The sequence below is a fragment of the Raphanus sativus genome, chromosome 4 (assembly GCF_000801105.2).
Source record: "Raphanus sativus cultivar WK10039 chromosome 4, ASM80110v3, whole genome shotgun sequence".
NCBI lineage: Eukaryota > Viridiplantae > Streptophyta > Magnoliopsida > Brassicales > Brassicaceae > Raphanus > Raphanus sativus.
In genome coordinates, this window is record NC_079514.1 from 45197205 (window position 1) to 45216818 (window position 19614).

A 19614-nucleotide genomic window follows, 5' to 3' on the forward strand; every position below is an offset into this window, starting at 1 on the left:
GGAAGAGGCAGTTCGCCTCCGGCTGGCGTCGAACCCGGGAGCATGACAATTGGCCCCCAAGGCTCTAACCAGTAGAGCTACCTTATCCCGTCGTTTACTTGAAGTTGTTATATGGACATTTACATTATGTAATTTTATATTTATGGTAGAAATTTGGAAATATATGATTAATTAATTTAATATATTCAAATAAAACTCTAAAATTAATTTAATAATTTAAAAATAAAAATAATTAGTTATATTAGATATTTTTTTCCAAAATTACAGTTTTAAGCTCTACATATCTATTCAGTAAATGTAAATATAAGATCAACAAATTTATTATTTTAAACTAATTTTACTAATTTTTTAAAAAGTATTAAAATATTAAAAAATAATGATAAATTTTAATTTTAATTATAAAATAACTTTTTGTTTATTTTAAAATAAATTTAGTTTTCAACATATTTATGTGAATGGCACATAAAACTTTCTAATTTTAGGTCGGAAATAGAGTGAATGTAGAGAAGGTTGTGTTTAGTATTTTATGGGCCTTGAATATTAGTTTGGGCTATATATTTTTGAGCCCATTTACCCAACGAAGCTATCACACTCCTCTCACTCCCTCTCTTTTCCGTCAGACTTCCAAATCTCTGAACTCATTCGTTTCCCTTCAAAGCATAGAGCAACAAAAACAATCTCCAATGGTTTAGGTTTTGGTTCTACTTCTCTGCTCCGAGTTTGTTAGGGTTTCGCTTGATACAGTGAGTATTGTCATTTATGATGCTGGAACTTAGATTTTACATAATTCATCTCTTGTGTTCTTGTTAATGTCGGAGGAATAGGAACTTTTTGGTTGAATCTTCGAGTGGTAAAAGGGGTTTTAATATGGCCTTCAGTATAGATGTGTTCGAAGCTCTTATAGCTTCTTATGTTCTTGCTCTTGCATGTTTTCAAGAAGGTTAGAGGAAGGAGATTGTAGGAATTGTTTTGGTCACCTCAACAATATTATTATGAAGACAAATAATTTTTTTCTCTTCTTTATTTTCTTTTGCTAAATATTTTTTAGAAAGAAATAGACTCAAGCTCCCAGAACCACCTATGGAGCGATCATTCCGGACAAGGTATGTTGCTCCAAAGGAGTCTGCGATGACTGATTTAGTTTTTTGTTTCAGCGTGTAAGAGAATCTGTTTGGCTATGTCAAAGTTTTCTCCAAAAGAAAATAATTGTAGTCAAGTTATACAGAAACTGATATTGCAAATCTCAACCCATTGCCATCACCTCCCACCCAATGGATTGGTACAAACCGCAAGGTCGGGAAAGAAAATGGTTTATTATGGGCTAAGACACGAGTTTCTTTCATTTGCTGTAGTGCCGTTTTGTAGTATGGTAAGAAGCTGTATCTACTGTGATTAATCATCTAAAGATTCTAGATGAAGGCAAATTAAGTGCTGTTTGGCACTCTGAATTTAAGAAAAACATAGTTAGTTTTCAATCCTACTTGTTGTAGTTCTTGATTTTTTCTCCAGCCTGAAGCTGAATCCAAATGTATAATGTAGCTTCCGTTTATAAAAAGGAGACTAATGGTGTATGATAGATAACAACATGATTAACATAATAATAGTAAAAACATGAAACGCGCTCTATTGGATGAAATAGCCACTCAAGAAAAGCAGGAAAAAGAGGAGGAGACTCCCGAAGATCAAAGCAGTCTTCTGACCAGAGGTAAGTGCGTTACCCCCAAGCCCATATTGTTGATTCTGAGCAAAACCAGCAATCTCAACCATTTTACTCTCGAAGAAACTCTGAGCTGCTCCACAAGTTGGACATCTCCAGTCTTCAGGCAACTTGTCAAACTGGAACCCAGGAGGGATCGGGTACGAGGGATCACCCGCGGACTCGTCGTACTTGTACCCGCACGATCTGCACTCGTAGATTCCAGTGTTCAGAACTGCGAATTTCTCCTCCTCTCTTCTTCGTGTCTCAACCGCATCTTCTTCGAGTTCAGGCGTTGTGGCGTCGTCCCTTGAAACGGCTGAGAAGCGGGAAGGTGTAGATTGGTGATTCGGGGTGATGAAGATTTTGTGGTGAAGCTGATGTTGTGTCTTGCCATAAAACTGTGTCGGTCTGAGGGAAAAAGAAGAAGAATGGAACTGAGCGAGAGGAGAGAAGGAGAACATAGCGGTCGCCATGTTTTTATTGGTTTAATTGTTTGGTTTGTTCATTGTTGGGAGAGAAGAAAGGGATCCATTGGAGAAGGGAGGACGAAGAGGTACCAAGGCTTGGATAAGATTTTTGAAAAGCATCGTGGCACCACGTGGACCAAAATTCTCTCCTTGATAATCTTATTTCTCTACTTGTTTAAAAATACCCCTCCATTCCTTCTTGTATTTTTTTCCCTCTACTTTATCAATAAATATATAAATATTATGTTTATAAATTAGTTTTCTATATTTTTTTATTTAAGATTAAATATAACATATCTAAATATATAAATTGCATTAATTTGGATATTTGAATATATATTTGATTCTTGGTTTGGTTTTGATGTTTTCGGATTTTCAGATATAAGAAAATAAGAATTGTTAAAATATTTTGTACATTGATTCGGTTTCAATTAATTCTTTTATTTAGATTGGTCTGGTTTTTATCTGAATGTCCTAATTCCACCATGCTCATTATAGGTCACTGAAGAGAACCAAGTTCAGTTCCAGAAAGTTTGATGTCCCATCTATATACTTTTAAGTGGAAGAATTATACCACTATTGAAATTTGAAGGAAAAGCATTCTAAAATACTCAGTGAATTGGATCTCTGCCTAGAGCCTGAAATTCATGTCAGCTTTCGTTTGATTGATGAAAGATTATAGTAGCATGTCCTAAAAATTCCAGAGGTATTATAAATAAAAGTTAGATGTGTTTGAAGCTCTAATAGCTTCTTATGTTCTTGCTCTTGCATGTTTTCAAGAAGATTAGAGGAAGGAGATTGTAGTTGTCTTGAGGTTTTTGTTTCTTCACCTCAACACTATCATTATGAAGACAATACAAATTATCTCCTCTGACTTTTTCTTTCCATTGTTATTTAAAAGAAATTTGATTCAAGCAAAACGTCTAAAATGGACTTCTATTTCAAAAACCGGATCAATGGTTTTTGAATTTTATACAGAGAAAATCTAATACTTGTGTGTGTTTTTAATATATTTTCACTAGTAAAAATTAATCATATAGTTAAGAAACAATCATTTTAGGTTTGCGACTGAATTTCAAAAAAAAAAGATCACGAAAATATCACAAATAGACGAAATATAAAATAGTGTAAAACATGACTAAACGTATTACAAATCTGATATAGAGCTTCAAATCTTAAATTTAAAGCGGAAAATATCAAATTAGATTCCACCAACTCCAATATTGACATATATGGTGGTCTATGGTAGTTAGGGTCAATGGTTACTGGCTGTATTAATAAGGATGGTGAATTCAAAGCTCCTCTTGGCTTTGTGATGGTGTGGTGGCATGTAGCAGGCGCGTGAAGAGTCCGATCAAATTCTGATGGCGAGTTTTAAATGGAGATGAAGCGCATTTGCAGCAATTGTTTCATTACTAACATGACATTTTGGTTCTCCCATTTTCACTTTGATTACCATCTAGGGGCTTCAGTAGGGATGTTATCATGTGTAAAATACTCTACCCTACCTGAATCCGAAAAAACCCGTCCATAAAAAAACTCTACTATGAAACACTTGAATAAATTCTTAACTTGTTAGGGTAATCAACCCTCTAATTTTTGGGTTACATGTGGGTAACCTAATACTTTGTTACAGTTTGTTAATTTTATTTGAATTATTTACATGAGAAATTAGCTCTCCTACCAAAAAACTATCCTATAATCCTATAATTAACAATATGCCAAAACCCTATGTGTCCAACACTGTGTGTAATTAACCGTGACTCTGCTGTCTCTATATATTCGCTTTGAACAATACTTGACATAGGCAAAATCTTTTTAAAATATTTTGTAAGATTTGATTCATGTGTACTCATATATTGCGTTGACGTCAGATCAAGCGTAATTCTATCCTTTACCTCTTTGAGTTTTACCAAACAATTTGAATTTCGAAACAATTTTCTCTCTCTTTCCTTCATTAATCTGCAACATTTTTATAATTAAACCCTATATCTTTTTCATCTCTCTCTGTTTTAATTTATGCTTACACTCTTTTTGAAGACGTTGAGAGTATTGTTAACGAATTCTAGCTCTTTGAATATGAGCATAAAACATTTTTTATCAGTAGGGAGCTTGTGTTCTTGATATTACCAGTGAAGAAAAGTTCAGAGAAAAAAATTGAAAGATTGTTCACAAGTAAGTTCTTATTTGAATTTGTGATAAGATTAGATTATTTTTTTGTAGTATATTTAACTTTTAATTCTGAAAATATGTTGAAACAAGAAAATGGATTCTTTTTTCAGTACGAAGAATTTCAGGATGAAGCACACAATGAAAACTGAGATGAAGTGGAGTCTCCAAAGATTTAAAATTTCCAGTGAAATTTATGCGACTAGTTTCCAGTTTGGATTCCTCAGTTGATTTTTATTCATGTGTTCAAAATTTAATTAACTTGTAAAATAATATATGTGTGATAAAAGAATTGTTGAACGTCTCCTACATATTTATTCAAAGTAATAAATTTTTTAGCAAAAACATTAATTATTTTTTCTTCCAAATTCATTGGTAGGTTGCTAAGATAATTGATACCATTAAAATTCATCGTTAGACAGCAACAATTGCAATAGTTTATAACAGACCATATATTTAGATATATCTATGAATTTGTTGGTGAAATTCAATGTTAGTCCGCTAACATATTAATTAACATATAATAACTTAATGTTAGCTTTCTAACATATTTAATAACATATCACAACTTAATAATATGTTTACATGTATCATTTAATTATGTTTTGAGATCCATTGTTAAGCGGCTAACATATTTAAAAGCTTATGACAATATATTTATCTGATTAAATTTATGAATGTTTTACACATATTGAAGACTAATATCATCTCTTATACAAAATTATTGTTAATGATAAATAGTATATCCGGTTAATATATACTGTTGTTAGAGTAAACAAAATATTGACGGTTAATATTTTGTGGTATTGTCATAACTTGGCAATAAGCCCAGATGAATATTAGAGTTAACAATATCATAAAGAAAAAGCTCCATTCTAAGATCAAAACATCAAAGTCAACAAAACCAAGTGTATACATTTGTATTCTTTAAAAGGAGATTTAGAGAATTCGAGAGGCATGAGATCAGTATCTATACTATTAAAGCAGATCTTATTTTAAAATTTTAGGATTACGTACCTGCATTTCAATATATTTACAAATTTTTCCATTGTCATTTAATTTAAACTAAAAATATAATATTCTCTATAACTATGGTAATTAATACTTTTCATATTTTTTGAATGATAATAATTTTAATTTTTATGCAGATTATACTTTCCATTTAATTTGAATATCATTTTTTTTCATCTACAATATTATTTAAAGATTAGATATGAATATATACATGCAAATTAAAAAATGTTATTATGCCATTTTTACATAATAATGATATGCCAATTTTGAGTGTTCAATTTTTTTTTAAACTTATCTTAAAATTAAGTTTTAGATCTAAACATAAATAAAAATACAAACTTCTCATAGTAACCAAAGAAAGAAAATAATATTTTCATATCAATAACAAAGTTTCCTATTACCATTGTTTCATTTTCTTCAAATGACATAATACGAATCTCATTAAAGTCTAAATAATTACTTTTCAATTTTATATAATATTAAGAAGTATGAATTATTTAATAAATATTTCAAAAATATTATTTATTATTTTGGTTTCAAGCGGGTCATCTCATATCGAATGTTACGTTAATAGCGGATTTTTAAAATTTTACCAGGTTTTCTAAGATTATAATTAAAATCTTTTTATTAAATTGAACTGAATTATACACATATCACTGGATTTATCGGTTTAACCATAGGTCTGGGTTGAGTATGAAAACACCGTTCGAAAATCAATTATTATAATAGAATAATTTTTTTAAAACACAAATAGAAATTTTTTAAAATTATTTATTCTCTAATTAAAATTATAAATTAATTTAAATTTTATTAAAATAAAAATATATCCGTGCTTTTAAGGCGCAGATCAAAATCTAGTTATATTTTATAACAATATCACCGTCACTCATCTTCTTCAACATCGGAAGTATTTAACATTTATTCAAACTTCCCACACCCTAAATTTAAAGTCAGCATTGGTGATATTGCTTTTCTCAAACTTCCTGATTTACATGCGGTGAAAAAATATGATTTTTGCATAGCTAGCTAAATAAATGACAGTCACATACACGGCTAATATATATTGTAGTGTCGGTAGCAAAATTGTTTACCAACTAATTTTATATTTACATATTTATTATTTTGTACGACCTAAGTAAACCCATGAAAATTCTAATAATTTCGGTTGAAAAAAGCACAATCGTCTTTTAGGACATGACTAATTTTCCTGATACCATCCGCAAACGCAAATTTTATGGTTAGTAGCGGTTACTGACATTTTACAATAATCACAAAAACGCTATAAATCACTTCAAACAACTCTAAACCTCTTAAACTGGAAATTTAGTTCCGGCTAGCGTTTGTGGTTTGCAGAAGATTAGAAAAACTTTTAAAAGAAAAAATCTATATAAAATTGAAATAATAGATAACTTTAAAACAGAAAATTAAAATTTAAAATTAATTGAAATAATAAAAAATTATATGTTATATTTAATTTATATTATAAAACTTTAAAACAAAATTATTTACTGTAACTTTTAAAAATAATAGTATAATTTTATAAATATAATTTTTATATTTATTATAGTAATATGATTTTAATATTTTATAACTATATAAAATGTAAATATAGTTAATTTATTATTTAAACATTGTTGCATTTGATAGTTAACAAGTCATAAATATCTTGCAAACACATTCATTTCTAACCACTGTACCAGCCGTATAAATCTCTTAATAACACTTAACATCGCAACCACTCACATCTGCAAATGTCCGCAACCATTGCAGTTATACTAGTCAGTCTCGTAATATATGTAACATCATATAAAAAACTTATGTTTCACTTTTATTGTTATTTTGCTAATTTCATTATTTCCTTGGGTTTACACCCACCTGTTAATTTTATTTATTTATGAATAATTTATATCAGACATGTTTTAGGTTTTTGTTGGGAAATAAGATTTTGTGTTTTCATGAAAAGCAGGATTTTGTGTCTTTGGCGGGAAAATAGGATCTTCCATTTTTGGTGGAAAAATAAGATTTTACGTTTATAGGCATGAAAAGGTGATTTTGTATTTTGGCGGTGGAAAAAAATAATATTTTGTGTTTTTGGCGGAAAAATAGAATTTTACGTTTTTGGTGGAAAACATAATTTTACGTTCGACGAGAAAACATGATATTGCATTTTGGTGAGAAAATGTGATTTTGTGTTTTGGGTGGAAAACATGATTTTACGTTTTTGGCAAATAACATGATTTCGTATTTTTGACGCAAAATATGATTTAGCATTTTGTGGGAAAATGGGACTTTGCATTTTTAACGGGAAAGAGGGATTTTGTATTTTTTAACACAAAAACATGATTTTGCATTTCTGTCGAGAAAATACTCTTAGAGTATTGTATTTTTTGCGAAAATATTGCATTTTATCAGAAACCAAAATCTTACTTTTTTTGGGGGGGGGGGGGATATGATTTTCCTTTTTAACAATGAAACAAGATTTTACATTATTTTGAAAAATAAGATTTTGTATTTGTGAGAGAAAAATGAAATTGTTATATTTTAAATTATTAAAAATATTAGTTTCACTGAAAAGACCTATACTTGCTCTAAATCCGATAAAGAAAACCCTATTTAAACACGGATATTAGGATACCCGCCCATTTTTTACCTTGATCTGTTTAGTCAAATAGGGTAGGTTTTTAGGTTTGAATTTTTTGAAGGGTTTAGAGTACCCTACGGGTAACTATCCATTGTTAACATCCCTAGTTTTTAGTCTTTGGTACTTTCTAGTTGTTTTCGTTTGTCTTTGAGTTTTGAAAAGTCATTATTGTGTGGTCTTTGAGATTTCAGTGTTTGCAAGCGGATTCTGAAACCCAACTGCAACTGCGGTTATAGTGGTTCGAGATGATTGAGTTGTCTTAAGTCCTTGTAGCTTCAATAGATTGGTAGCTTCTCTCGTCACTGGCGTAGACTTCTACCCTTAGTTTATTCATGAAAATTCTTTGAATTTCATTTTGTGAATCATGATGGCGACTCAAATGTCTGTATTTGATTTGGAGTTTTGCTTATGGTCGTTTAGGCTCTGGGTTGGCGGTTTAGCAACCGCCTTAGAGTTCAAATCTCATCTAAATTGCCGACTTGGTTTATCTCTTATTATTCTTTCTGATGTTTCAGACTTGTAACCACCCATGTTTGGGTTTGTAATGTGTGAATAATAAAATTTCAGATGACAAGAAACAAAAAATATACCGCCAAGCACATGTTCAATGTTGGCAACCAATTAACGAAAGGTAATTTATCATTTCATCCTTGAATTCATTAAATGTTTACGAAAGGATTATTCCCACCCAACATGCCTTACAGAGCACGGGCCCATTATTGCAATATGTCCCTTTATGCCAATATTATCTGGCGCACTTTGTACTCCAGGTAAATATAATTAGCAGCCAACAGCAACAAACACTGCACAACCTTAAAGACGGCTACGGCCCCGTGAAGCTGGCGGTTTGAAACTCGCAATCCCGGTAACTTCCCTCCCCGTCACTAAGGTGTTTATGTCGTACGTCCCTTCGTATGTAAAAATGGGTTCAAGGTCACCGAAAGCCTGCAATTAAGTTACACGTTTATATCAATTTATTTGTTATTAGCCAACCGAGTCAGATATGAAGATTAGCTCTCTCACCTTTGCCACCAGAAAATCCCCTAAAACTCCGTTCCCACCGAGTAATTCCCGACCTAGCGAAGCAGTTTCCCTTGCCTTGGATGTAATCCATGCCTAGTTAAACCACATCATTGGTTATACAAATGAAGATATCATACTGAGCTATGTTTGATTCATCCATTTTCTCGTGCTCAGTGGATACATCAACATAAAGCGAAGATGAACTTGAATGGTTTGAAAGCAACAGAAAAGATACCTTTCCTAAACTGGCTTGACCTGGAGTCATCTGACCCGTCTCATATAGCTTGCAGAGGCGCCAACCCATCATAAACATCGCTTGAACATTGCCCAGCATCTTCACAAGCTTCTGTTGGTTTATCTGGAAAGCAGCCAACGGTGCTCCAAACTGTTTCCTCTCCTTTAGATACCTTGAAACAAATCACATTCCTTTATAGCTAACGAAATGAATGCTTCACTCCTGAGATCTGACTGAAATACCTGTGACACATATCGTAGACTCCCATTGATATACCAATTGGTTGCCAGGCCACCATTACACGTGAGACAGCCAGGACCTATTCAAAGTATAGTACAGAAAAGCAGTTAAATAGCACCAAGAAATGACAAAAATGCATTTCTGGATCATGTGGAGTTATCAGTTAGCACAACAGTACCTTGCTTGTGTCCTGAAATGAATTTACCCCAGGTAACCGCTCCTCATCCGGAACAAAGACATTCTGTAGTAGAATGTCTCCATTCTGAACAATACGTAAACCTATTTTATTCGGGATCTTAGTAACCGTTAGGCCAGGCGCATCTTTCTGGACTAAGAATCTGTAAGACGGTAGGTGTATCATTTTATAATGCAGTAAATAATATCTATCCGAATGAGTATATTAACACATCAGTCCAGTATGCTATTGATTAAGGTCCATAATAAATTTAATCTTCAGTACATCCAATCACAGAGCAACCTAGTTCAGCATATTAAAAACTGGATTTTCACATCTATCATAAGTTGAAATCAAGAGCCACTTCAGATTCGAAACGACCTCTACACCTAAGATCTAAGAAACCCTAGACCTAACATACCCGTTGACTTGGTTTGTTGTCGTATTCCTAGCAAGGATGACCAAAAGATCTGCAAAGGTGCTGTTTCCAATCCAACGCTTTTGTCCCTCAAGTACCCAACCTCCTTCAACCTTCGACAATTGAAACAAGTCAAAACAATGAAACGTTCTCTCGTACAAGCAACTGAGTAAAAGGGCACAAGAAGGTTAAACCTTTGTGGCAGTTGTTTTTAGAGCACTTGCATCGCTTCCATTGTCAGGTTCTGTCAAGGCCTTTATACAAGTCCAATATATGTAATGGTATCAACATCAGGTTTACATAACATAAAAAGGTTATTCACGGGATGCAAAATCGTCTGAAGTCAAATAAGATCCACGTACTCACCCAACAAGTCACAGTTTTCATCTGAGCCAAATCAGGCAAATATTTCTGCTTTTGTGCTTCTGATCCACAAAGTGCTGTTCTTGACAACAACAAAAAAAAAACATAAGAAAATATGCTTATGCAAATCATAGTATGCTTTGCGGTTTATCAGAAAAAAAAAAAAAACTGAGCACTTTTAAGCTAAGAAAGAAATATTAGGAGCTCTTACCAATAGTGAGCATGCCCAAAGAGGTGTGCACCAAATTAAAAGTCCCACAGCTTGCATCAACTCTAGATATTTCTGCAGTTGCAATAGCGTTCGCTGTGATGGAGAGTCCAGGACAGCCATAACCCTGACAAGTCAGACCAAATTTAAAAAAAAAAACAATAATAATAAAAAAAAATCCCAGAAACAAAGCACTGGAAATTACCTTGATGGAGCCACCAGCAACACCCAAAGCTCCAAACTTTGGAATGATATGGAAAGGAAACTCTGCCTTCTCCCAGTACTGATGAATAAAAATCAAAATAAGAACAATTATGCGACACAAAACATCCTGAACATGAAGATGTCAATCTCCATCACATTAACCTCAGTCATAATGGGAGCAACTTCTTTCTCCATGAACTCTCTAACCCTCTTCCGAACAGCCTGTTCCTCCGGAGTCAATAGATCATCAAAATGATAATAGTCTGAAGCTGTATCAAGTATAGAATAATAAAAACAGTTTGAGGCCACAACGAATGATCCAAAAAATGTATTAATTTCTCCACAAGAGATCCTCTTACTGCACGGTGGGAACTTGGAGGCTGGTGTTGCTTGAGGAAACGCTACAGATATTTCCATAGACGGCAAATCAAAATACGAACTCTTCACCTTCTTCTCACCATTATCTGCAACACACAAATCCAAAACCTCATTCACTTACTCGTTCTTGTTTCCTATATAGACTGACATGCATCATCCATCTACAAACGAAAACATCCTACGAATTTGAAATCGCAAACTTCGCCAATCTCTCTATACACAATCTCATTTGACGGAACCAACGACGTTACTTGTTCGATCGGTAATCGACGAAGAAAAGTTATGTCAATTTTTGGAGATCACAGAAGACTAGGCATGCAAATAACGATGAGAAGAAAAAGAAGGAAGACGAACCTCGATCTGCAGATGAGAGCACAGTCATGGCGATGATCGTGATGGAAAGCTTCTTTGGCTTCGTGATAGGAACGAAAACCGATATAATTGGATTTAATGAAATGAAATAATCAGGAGTCCTGATTCAAGACCCGACCCGACCCGCTTGTGTGGATCTTTATTTAGAATTTATTTTCAGGTAAGCTATTCAAAATATTTTTTATATAAATGCTTTCCGAGAAAATGTATTTTTATTATTATATATAAGTTATTGACTAATCACGGTTTGTATTCAAAACTAAAAATACGTTTTTAAGATTTATATCTATACTATTATTTATGAAGTGATTTGGCTTATGTGTCAGCTTCTCCATAGTTTTAGCTAATTTTGCTTATTTGTCATATTTTTATTAAGTTTAAGCTAAATTATCATTAATGTATTATTTGTTTTGAGCTGAGTCACTAAATCATTAATTTAAAATAATAGCCTTGATGAATATTCTATATAAATAAAAACGAATTTTATTTTATTTTATTAATTTATATAAATTTATATGTTATATCAGCTTTTCTTATTTGTCATATTTTTATTAGGTTTTAGACTTTTAAATAGGTTATTAATTTATTATTAGTTTCTAACTATTCACTAATTTATTTTAATGATATAAAGTTTATATGTTATATGATATATTAAATAATTGATTACAAAATAATATTTTAGAATTATCAAAAAAGATAATTCTTCTATATATATTATTTTTTTGTGCCTATCTGAAAATAATATTTTTATTATAAAAGTTAAAAAAAAATTAAGATACAAAATAATTTATTATTAAATATTAGTCAACCAAAAAATATAAATATATTTTTTAAACTATCTCTAAGATATGAATGTTTTAAAAAACTTAACACAATAATAAGTATATATTTTGATTAAAAGTATTTGACATATATAAATATTTTGATGTTTGATTTAACTATTTAAAACATAAATAATAATTTATTATGCTGATTTTAGATTAATAAGACATAAACTAATAAGTATTTATAAGAAATTTATGCCCCCACATGCGGGCAAAACACCTAGATAATTTTGCTTACTTGTCATGTTCTCCATGATTTTAGCTAATTTTGCTTATTTGTCATATTTTTAAGCTAAATTATCATTGATGTATTAGTGAATAATAATTTATTCACTAATTTATTTATAATTATTATTGTGTTAAGTTTTTAAAACACTCATATCTTAGAGATAGTTTAGAAAATATATTTATATTTTTTGGTTGACTAATATTTAATAATAAATTGTTTTGTATCTTAATTTTTTCTTAACTTTTATAATAAAAATATTGTTTTCAGATAGGCACAAAAAAAATATATAGAAGAATTATCTTTTTTAGATAATTCTAAAATATTATTTGTAATCAGTTATTTAATATAGCATATAACATATAAACTTTATATTATTAAAATAAATTAGTGAATAGTTAGAAACTAATAATAAATTAATAACCTATCTAAAAGTCTAAAACCTAATAAAAATATGACAAATAAGGAAAGCTAATATAACATATAAATTTAATATTAATAAAATAAAATTCGTTTTTATTTAGAATATTCATCAAGACTATTATTTTAAATTAGTGATTTAATGACTCAGCTCAAAACAAATAATACATCAATGATAATTTAGCTTAAACTTAATAAAAATATGACAAATAAGCAAAATTAGCTAAAATCATGGAGAACATGACAAGTAAGCAAAATTACTTCATAAATAATAGTATAGATTTTGATATTTTGATTAAAATTATTTGACATATATAAATATTTTGATGTTTGATTTAACTATTTAAAAAACAAATAATAATTTATTATGCTGGTTTTAGATTAATAAAACATAAACTAATAAGTATTTATAAAAAAATTATGCCCGCATGTGCGGGCAAAACACCTAGTTTTATAAATATTTTATAAGAATAAAACCAGATCCAGATTTTTTTAGATAAAATCACTTTTTGGGGAGGGGGTGAGTTAAGATTATATACCTTTTTCTCATAGTTTTGTTTTATTTTCTTGAGCAGATACAAAATAAAGATGGGAGAATTGATGGGAATAAAATTATGAGAATGATAAGGAACGGTTATTCCATATCAAATTTAGTGAGGAATAAATTTGTTCTTTAATTCTCTACAATAAAAGGAATGAGAGCCGGGTCAGCTTTAGTCTAGTGGCTAAGTTGTATCCAAGGCACCGGGGTTCGACTCCACATTCAGGGGTTTCTGGGTGTGAGATTTCCCCAAGTGGCAAAAAAAAAAAAGGAATGAGAAGGAATGAAAATGAATGCAAAGGAATGACTATTTCTAATGAATGGTAAAATTTGTTAGAAACATTAAGGAATGTATTATTCCTCTTCATTCATTGGTCACCAGTTAGACCCTACGTTTAGAAAAGTCAGTTTTTTAAAAAACGGGCTTCAGATATATTTGCGGTTTTTGTTTGTTGCTAAAGTAAAAATGTAGACGTTACGTACGGGCCCCATCTACTTATTCTGAACAATGATTTTGAACAATAAGGCGAAGGGCAGTGTTATTAAAACTGGACCGGCGAACGAACCAAAAATATTTTAGGTCACGGGTCAATGTGGTTTGACCTGGTTCGATTGGAATCGACCGGATTTGATGTACTAAACTGAATTTAATAATGTTTTGTATATAATATGCATATGTTAACAAATTAATTTAGAAAATAGCAAACTGAAATGTAATAAAAGTAATAAAACAATTTAATAGTTCAAATCTAAATCAATAGAAAAAAACACATTTAAAGTTTATTTCTGGATTTTTATCAATATAAATCTTTATCTTTTTTTAAAACAATTATATACACATTGTGGCGGTTGTTGATTTTCTATGTTTGAATTTGATGGAAGTGGAATTTCTTAATCATTTTCTTCCATTGCTTAATACACTGCAAATTTTTTGTAGAGAACATCAAAGACACAACCCTAAGTTTTCAATTATTAATTTTACTCAGAAAGATAATACTTTGAGAAATATAAAATACCTTGTGAAAAATCACAGAACTTAAAGAAAAAAGATGTCAAATACAGAAATACCTTCAGTTTTAGTTTGTTACAAACTCTATTTTTTATTTTGAAAAAAAACAAATTATTTTATTAACAAAATTTTTGTTTTCTATACGAACCAGGATTTAACTGGTTCGTTGGGTCACCGGTTCCCGAGTTTTTAACGGTTCAATATGGGTTTTTAGTCGGTTTAACTTTGATTGGGTTTTGGCATTAATCCAATCCGGCTTGGTATCCGGTTCACGGTTGAACCCGGTCCGACCGCCGGTTCGACCGCCGGTTCGGTCCGGGTTTAAAAACACTGGCGAAGGGTAACGAGATGTTTAGAATTTTTAGCTACGAATGGTCCACAAATTGTGTCGTTAACCTTTTATCAACGACAGCAGCGAATATACATTGTTGCTATTCGTTTGTCGTATTATCGCATGAGATGACTATTACTATGGGAGCTTTGAAAATTAGTTTGTAAGAAGAGAATAAAAAAGATTACAAATAGTTAGTTTCATCACTTTGTCATTGAACGGTTCCACATCAGTTTATTATCGCACCTTTTTCTGATTTTTCAATACGAAAATTATTTATGTTGTAGTTTTTATGTAACTTTTTAGACTACGGCATGGAAACTCTAATGTTTCATAGACAACGAGAACTTTGGCGATCATGCACTGACAAAGCAAAATGATAATACAGCAATAATAGAGGAACCATTCCTCCATCCTAGACAAAAACCCTTTTGCAATTCTGATCTCCTCTCCCAAAAAAACCCTTAAATTTTCCACTGCCTCTGATCAGAACCACCCACCTATAGAACCTGACCCTCCATCCTCCTCTTCTAATCCTTTTGCTACTCCTCGTGTAGGTCCTCTCCTTCTCCAAGGAGTGCCTCATGAACTTTCTCTGTGAGTACTAAACTCTTTTTTTGGAACGCACGGGGGCTTAATGAACCGAGTAAACACAACCCGCTTAGCCAGTGGCTTCTATATCATAAGCCTATTTTTGGAGCTCTTTTGGAGACGCACATAAAGGAACCTCAACTGAATTATGTAATGACGAAAGCCTGCCATGGATGGAACTACACCAGTAACCATTCAGCTGATCCCGACGGAAGGATAATACTTATTTGGAAACCCCTGTGGCTGTGAAGATTCTAACCTGCTCAAGACAAGCGATAACGTGTGAGATCACTCTTGCACACTCCCACAGGATTTACTTCACCGCTGTATATGCTGCCAACACCCACGATGAGAGGCAAGACCTATGGGTTGAACTGATCAACACCCAGCAGACTCTTGAACTCTACTCTGCACCGTGGCTTATTGGAGGGGATTTCAACCAAATTATCCACCCAGCTGCACACTCTTCTCAATCAGTGAACTGCCTTACAGCCCCTATGATTTCGTTCAAGGATGTTCTAAACCAGTTGGAAGCGTTTGATCTACGCTACTCTGGTCCACTCCACACATGGACAAACAAGTGCCCCACCAACCCCATTGCAGAAAAACTTGACAGGCTTCTTGCTAATCATGAATGGATCACCCATTACTCTAACAGCTTAGCCTCCTTTCTTCCCCCCTGAGTTCTCTGACCACTCTCCCTGCTTAGTAGACCTATTAGTCCCTTTACCAATAGCCGGAACCCGACCCTTTAAGTTCTACAACTATCTTACCAAGCACCACCTTTTCTCCCAAACCGTTGTGGAAGCGTGGAATCAGGCCGGTGGCTTTGCGTTGAATCTCTCGAGCCTCTCCTACAAACTTAGAAAAATAAAGGGAGCATTAAAATTTTTAAATCGTTCAAATTTTTCTGGAATACAAGAGAGAGTGAGAGCTACTAACTGTTTGCTTCAAGCTGTGCAGGTACAAGCTCTAACCAATCCTACAACTGATATCTTCCGGGAAGAAAAAGAGCTATACGATCAGTGGTGCTTCCTGCGTTCTGTAGAGGAGTCATATTCCAAGCAAAAATCTCGTGTCAACTGGCTCAAAGAGGGGGATCTTAATACGGCTTACTTTCACAGACTAGTTCAAGTGCGTGCCTCGTTCAACTCCATTCTCTCCTTCCTGCTGCCTTCTGGTGTTGTCCTTACAGACCCGATAGCAATGGGACAGCATGCTGTCAGCTACTTTCAGTCTATCCTAGCACCACTCAATTTGCCTGTCTCAGTGTGTACCTCGGTCTGGTTCCAGAGTGTTCTACAATATCATTGTCCTGTCCAACTGATGCAAACAATGTTAAGAATCCCTGACCAGGAAGAAATTTGCAGAGTGATCATGAAACTAAACAGCAACGAATCACTTGGCCCTGATGGGTTCTCTTCTGGCTTCTTTAAAGCGACATGGAGCATCCTGGGACCGGAGGTTATAACAGCAATCCTCAACTTCTTTGCTACCGCCTTCATGCATGCAACAACAAATGCAACGATACTGACATTAGTACCAAAGCGACCAGGAGCATCTGCAGTCAGTGACTTTTGGCCCATATCTTGTTGCAACACAATCTACAAGGCCATATCTAAGATGCTAGTACATAGAATGAAGCCGATGCTAACTGACCTTATCCTCCCCAATCAAACAGCTTTTGTCCAAGGACGATTGCTTGTTGAAAACACAGTCTTAGCAGCGGAAGTTGTGAATGGCTATCATCGGAATAAAGGAGCTAAATGGATTGCAATAAAGGTGGATATAGCCAAGGCCTTTGACACCATCAGTTGGGACTTCATTTTCACTTGTCTGTACAGCATCGGCCTCCCTTCTCTCGACATAAGATGGCTGCAAGCATGTGTGTGTACGCCTAACTTCACAGTGGGCTACAACGGGACAGTACAAGGTTACTTCAGAAGCAAAAGGGGTCTTCGTCAGGTTGATCCTCTCTCGCCATACCTGTTCGTAATAGCAATGAATTGTCTATCAGTCCTACTCAACAAAGGCGCTGAAGATGGAAAATATGGCTATCACCCTAACTGTAAGGTTTCCAAATTAACTCACCTTTGCTTTGCTGATGACTTGTTGATATTCATAGAAGGTACTGTTGCGTCGGTGAATGGAGTGCTGGAGGTTCTAAGGGATTTTGAGATGCAATCAGGTCTGGGAGTGAGTTTATCAAAAACTTGCTTCTTCTCTTGCGGCCTGCCTCAACCTGAAATTGATCATATACATCAGACAAGTGGACTTGCGCATGGAACTCTGCCTATAAGATATCTAGGTGTACTTTTATGCACACGGAAGCTGTCGATGTCCAACTGTGAACCCCTGATCTCTAGCATCAAAGGCAAGCTAAGCTCTTGGAGTGCTAAGACGTTATCTTTCGCGGGCAGACTGCTGCTTATAAAGACGGTCATCTCTGGTGTAACAAACTTCTGGTGTGCGACCTTCACACTGCCTAAGTTCTGCATTAAGATGATCAACTCTCTCTGCGGGGCTTATTTATGGAAGGGAACGATAGAGGGCAATCACTCGGCAAGAGTCTCATGGGACACGATCACACACTCAAAGGAAGAAGGCGGGCTGGGAGTGAGGGACTTGGTAACGTGGGACATAGCTTCAAACCTGAGGCTGATATGGCTGTTATTTTTTAGGAGTGGATCTATTTGGGTGGCATGGTTTGTAGAAGAGATCCTCAGTGGCAACCTCTCTAACTTCTAGACTATAAAAGAAAGAAACAACCACTCTTGGCTTGTGAAGCGCCTGTTGAGACTTAGGCCTCTCATCTACAACTGGATTACTACTGAAGTGGGGAATGGACAAACAGTAAGGTTCTGGAGTGACAACTGGAGCCCCTTCGGGCGTATCTCTGACTTCCTACAACTGCCTCCAAGATCACGCTTAGGCATCCCGGAAACTGCTACACTACATGATCTCTACTCTAATGGCTCTTGGAATCTCCCTCCAGCACGCTCTGAAGAACAGCTGCTCTTGCACATCCATTTAACCTCGATGTCGTTGACGACTACACAAGATCACCACTCCTGGAACTTAAATGGCTCCTCGCAAGTCTTCTCAACGGGTATGGTCTATAGAGAGCTGACACATCACAATCCCATTGTGCCTTGGAACAAGATTGTTTGATCGCCGAGAGGCATCCCCAGACATAACTTCAACGCGTGGCTTCTGATCCAGAATCGTTGTCCAACAAGAGACCGACTGCTAGGATGGGGCTTACAAACTGATCCACTCTGTCTACTCTGCAACGCCGCTCCTGAAAGTAGAGACCACATTTACTTTCAGTGTCATTACTCTTGGAATATTTGGACTGAAATTGCAGGAAGAGTAGGACATGTACCTGATCGGGACTGGAATCGGGAAGTAAGCAACATGCAACAAACTTCTGGCCATCGACATCTGCAGATCATCTGCCTCCTTGCTTGGCAGTGCACTCTCTATTATGTTTGGTCGGAAAGGAACTCCCGTCTGCATCGTAAAGTCTTCAAACCTCCCCACTCAATCTCGTCTCAGATTCAAGCAACGATCAGATCGAAGATCGCGGCACTCCGTGATCAATCTCCTCGCCTTTCACCTTCTCTCTTTGCGGTGTGGAGCAGTGGCGAATGTAGAATAATATTTTGGTGGGGGCAGTTCTATATAAACTTTAAAAATATAATTAGAAAATGTTATTTAGTATAAGTTAAATAAGTAAAATTTAGGTGTATTTAACAAATTCAATTTTTTTAGGGACATTTGCTACCACCCTGGGCAACGTAGGTTCGCCAGTGGTGGAACGCGTGACTAAACTAGGGGGCCTTTTCACTATCCTTGGCTATGGGCTGGGCTTCATTACTTTCAGTTGGTTAACTATTATGTGCTGTCATATTTAACTATTGGGTTAAGGCCCCAAAACAATACCTGGCTGGGTTTGTATCTTTTAGTTTCTTTTTAATGCTTAATAGAATGCCCTTTTTATAAAAAAAAATAATAATAGAGGAACCAAAAGAACTATCAGTGAGACCGAAGTAGTTTGTTTCGT

At 34.1% G+C, this 19614-nt stretch overlaps 2 protein-coding genes across 2 annotated transcripts; both read right to left on the reverse strand.

Annotated features, from left to right (window-relative positions):
* Positions 1 to 1527: 1527 nt before the first annotated feature.
* Positions 1528 to 2311, reverse strand: LOC108854946 (uncharacterized). Its single transcript, XM_018628623.2, has one exon. It carries the CDS (start codon positions 2170 to 2172, stop codon positions 1624 to 1626), a length of 549 nt encoding a protein of 182 aa, XP_018484125.2. The 5' UTR covers positions 2173 to 2311; the 3' UTR covers positions 1528 to 1623.
* A 6300-nt stretch (positions 2312 to 8611) lies between these two features.
* On the reverse strand, positions 8612 to 11727 carry LOC108849033 (acyl-coenzyme A oxidase 4, peroxisomal). Its single transcript, XM_018622528.2, has 13 exons — positions 11589 to 11727; positions 11216 to 11320; positions 11019 to 11125; positions 10858 to 10935; positions 10656 to 10779; positions 10448 to 10521; positions 10276 to 10335; positions 10085 to 10194; positions 9667 to 9826; positions 9491 to 9567; positions 9249 to 9420; positions 9014 to 9106; positions 8612 to 8935 (listed from the first exon to the last, which is right to left on the reverse strand). The coding sequence occupies exons 1-13, from the start codon at positions 11614 to 11616 to the stop codon at positions 8804 to 8806; spliced, it is 1320 nt and encodes a 439-aa protein (XP_018478030.2). The 5' UTR covers positions 11617 to 11727; the 3' UTR covers positions 8612 to 8803.
* Positions 11728 to 19614: the final 7887 nt, after the last annotated feature.

What these genes read in the sequence shown, in the direction of transcription:
- LOC108854946 (XM_018628623.2), bottom strand. Translation starts at nt 2,172, where the DNA reads ATGGCGACCGCTATGTTCTCCTTCTCTCCTCTCGCTCAGTTCCATTCT.
- LOC108849033 (XM_018622528.2), bottom strand. Translation starts at nt 11,616, where the DNA reads ATGACTGTGCTCTCATCTGCAGATCGAG. An exon ending in CTCCAAGTTCCCACCGTGCA is followed by an intron (nt 11,126 to 11,215) that starts GTAAGAGGATCT and finishes TACTTGATACAG; the next exon opens with CTTCAGACTATTATCATTTT. An exon ending in TTTGGGCATGCTCACTATTG is followed by an intron (nt 10,522 to 10,655) that starts GTAAGAGCTCCT and finishes TGTCAAGAACAG; the next exon opens with CACTTTGTGGATCAGAAGCA.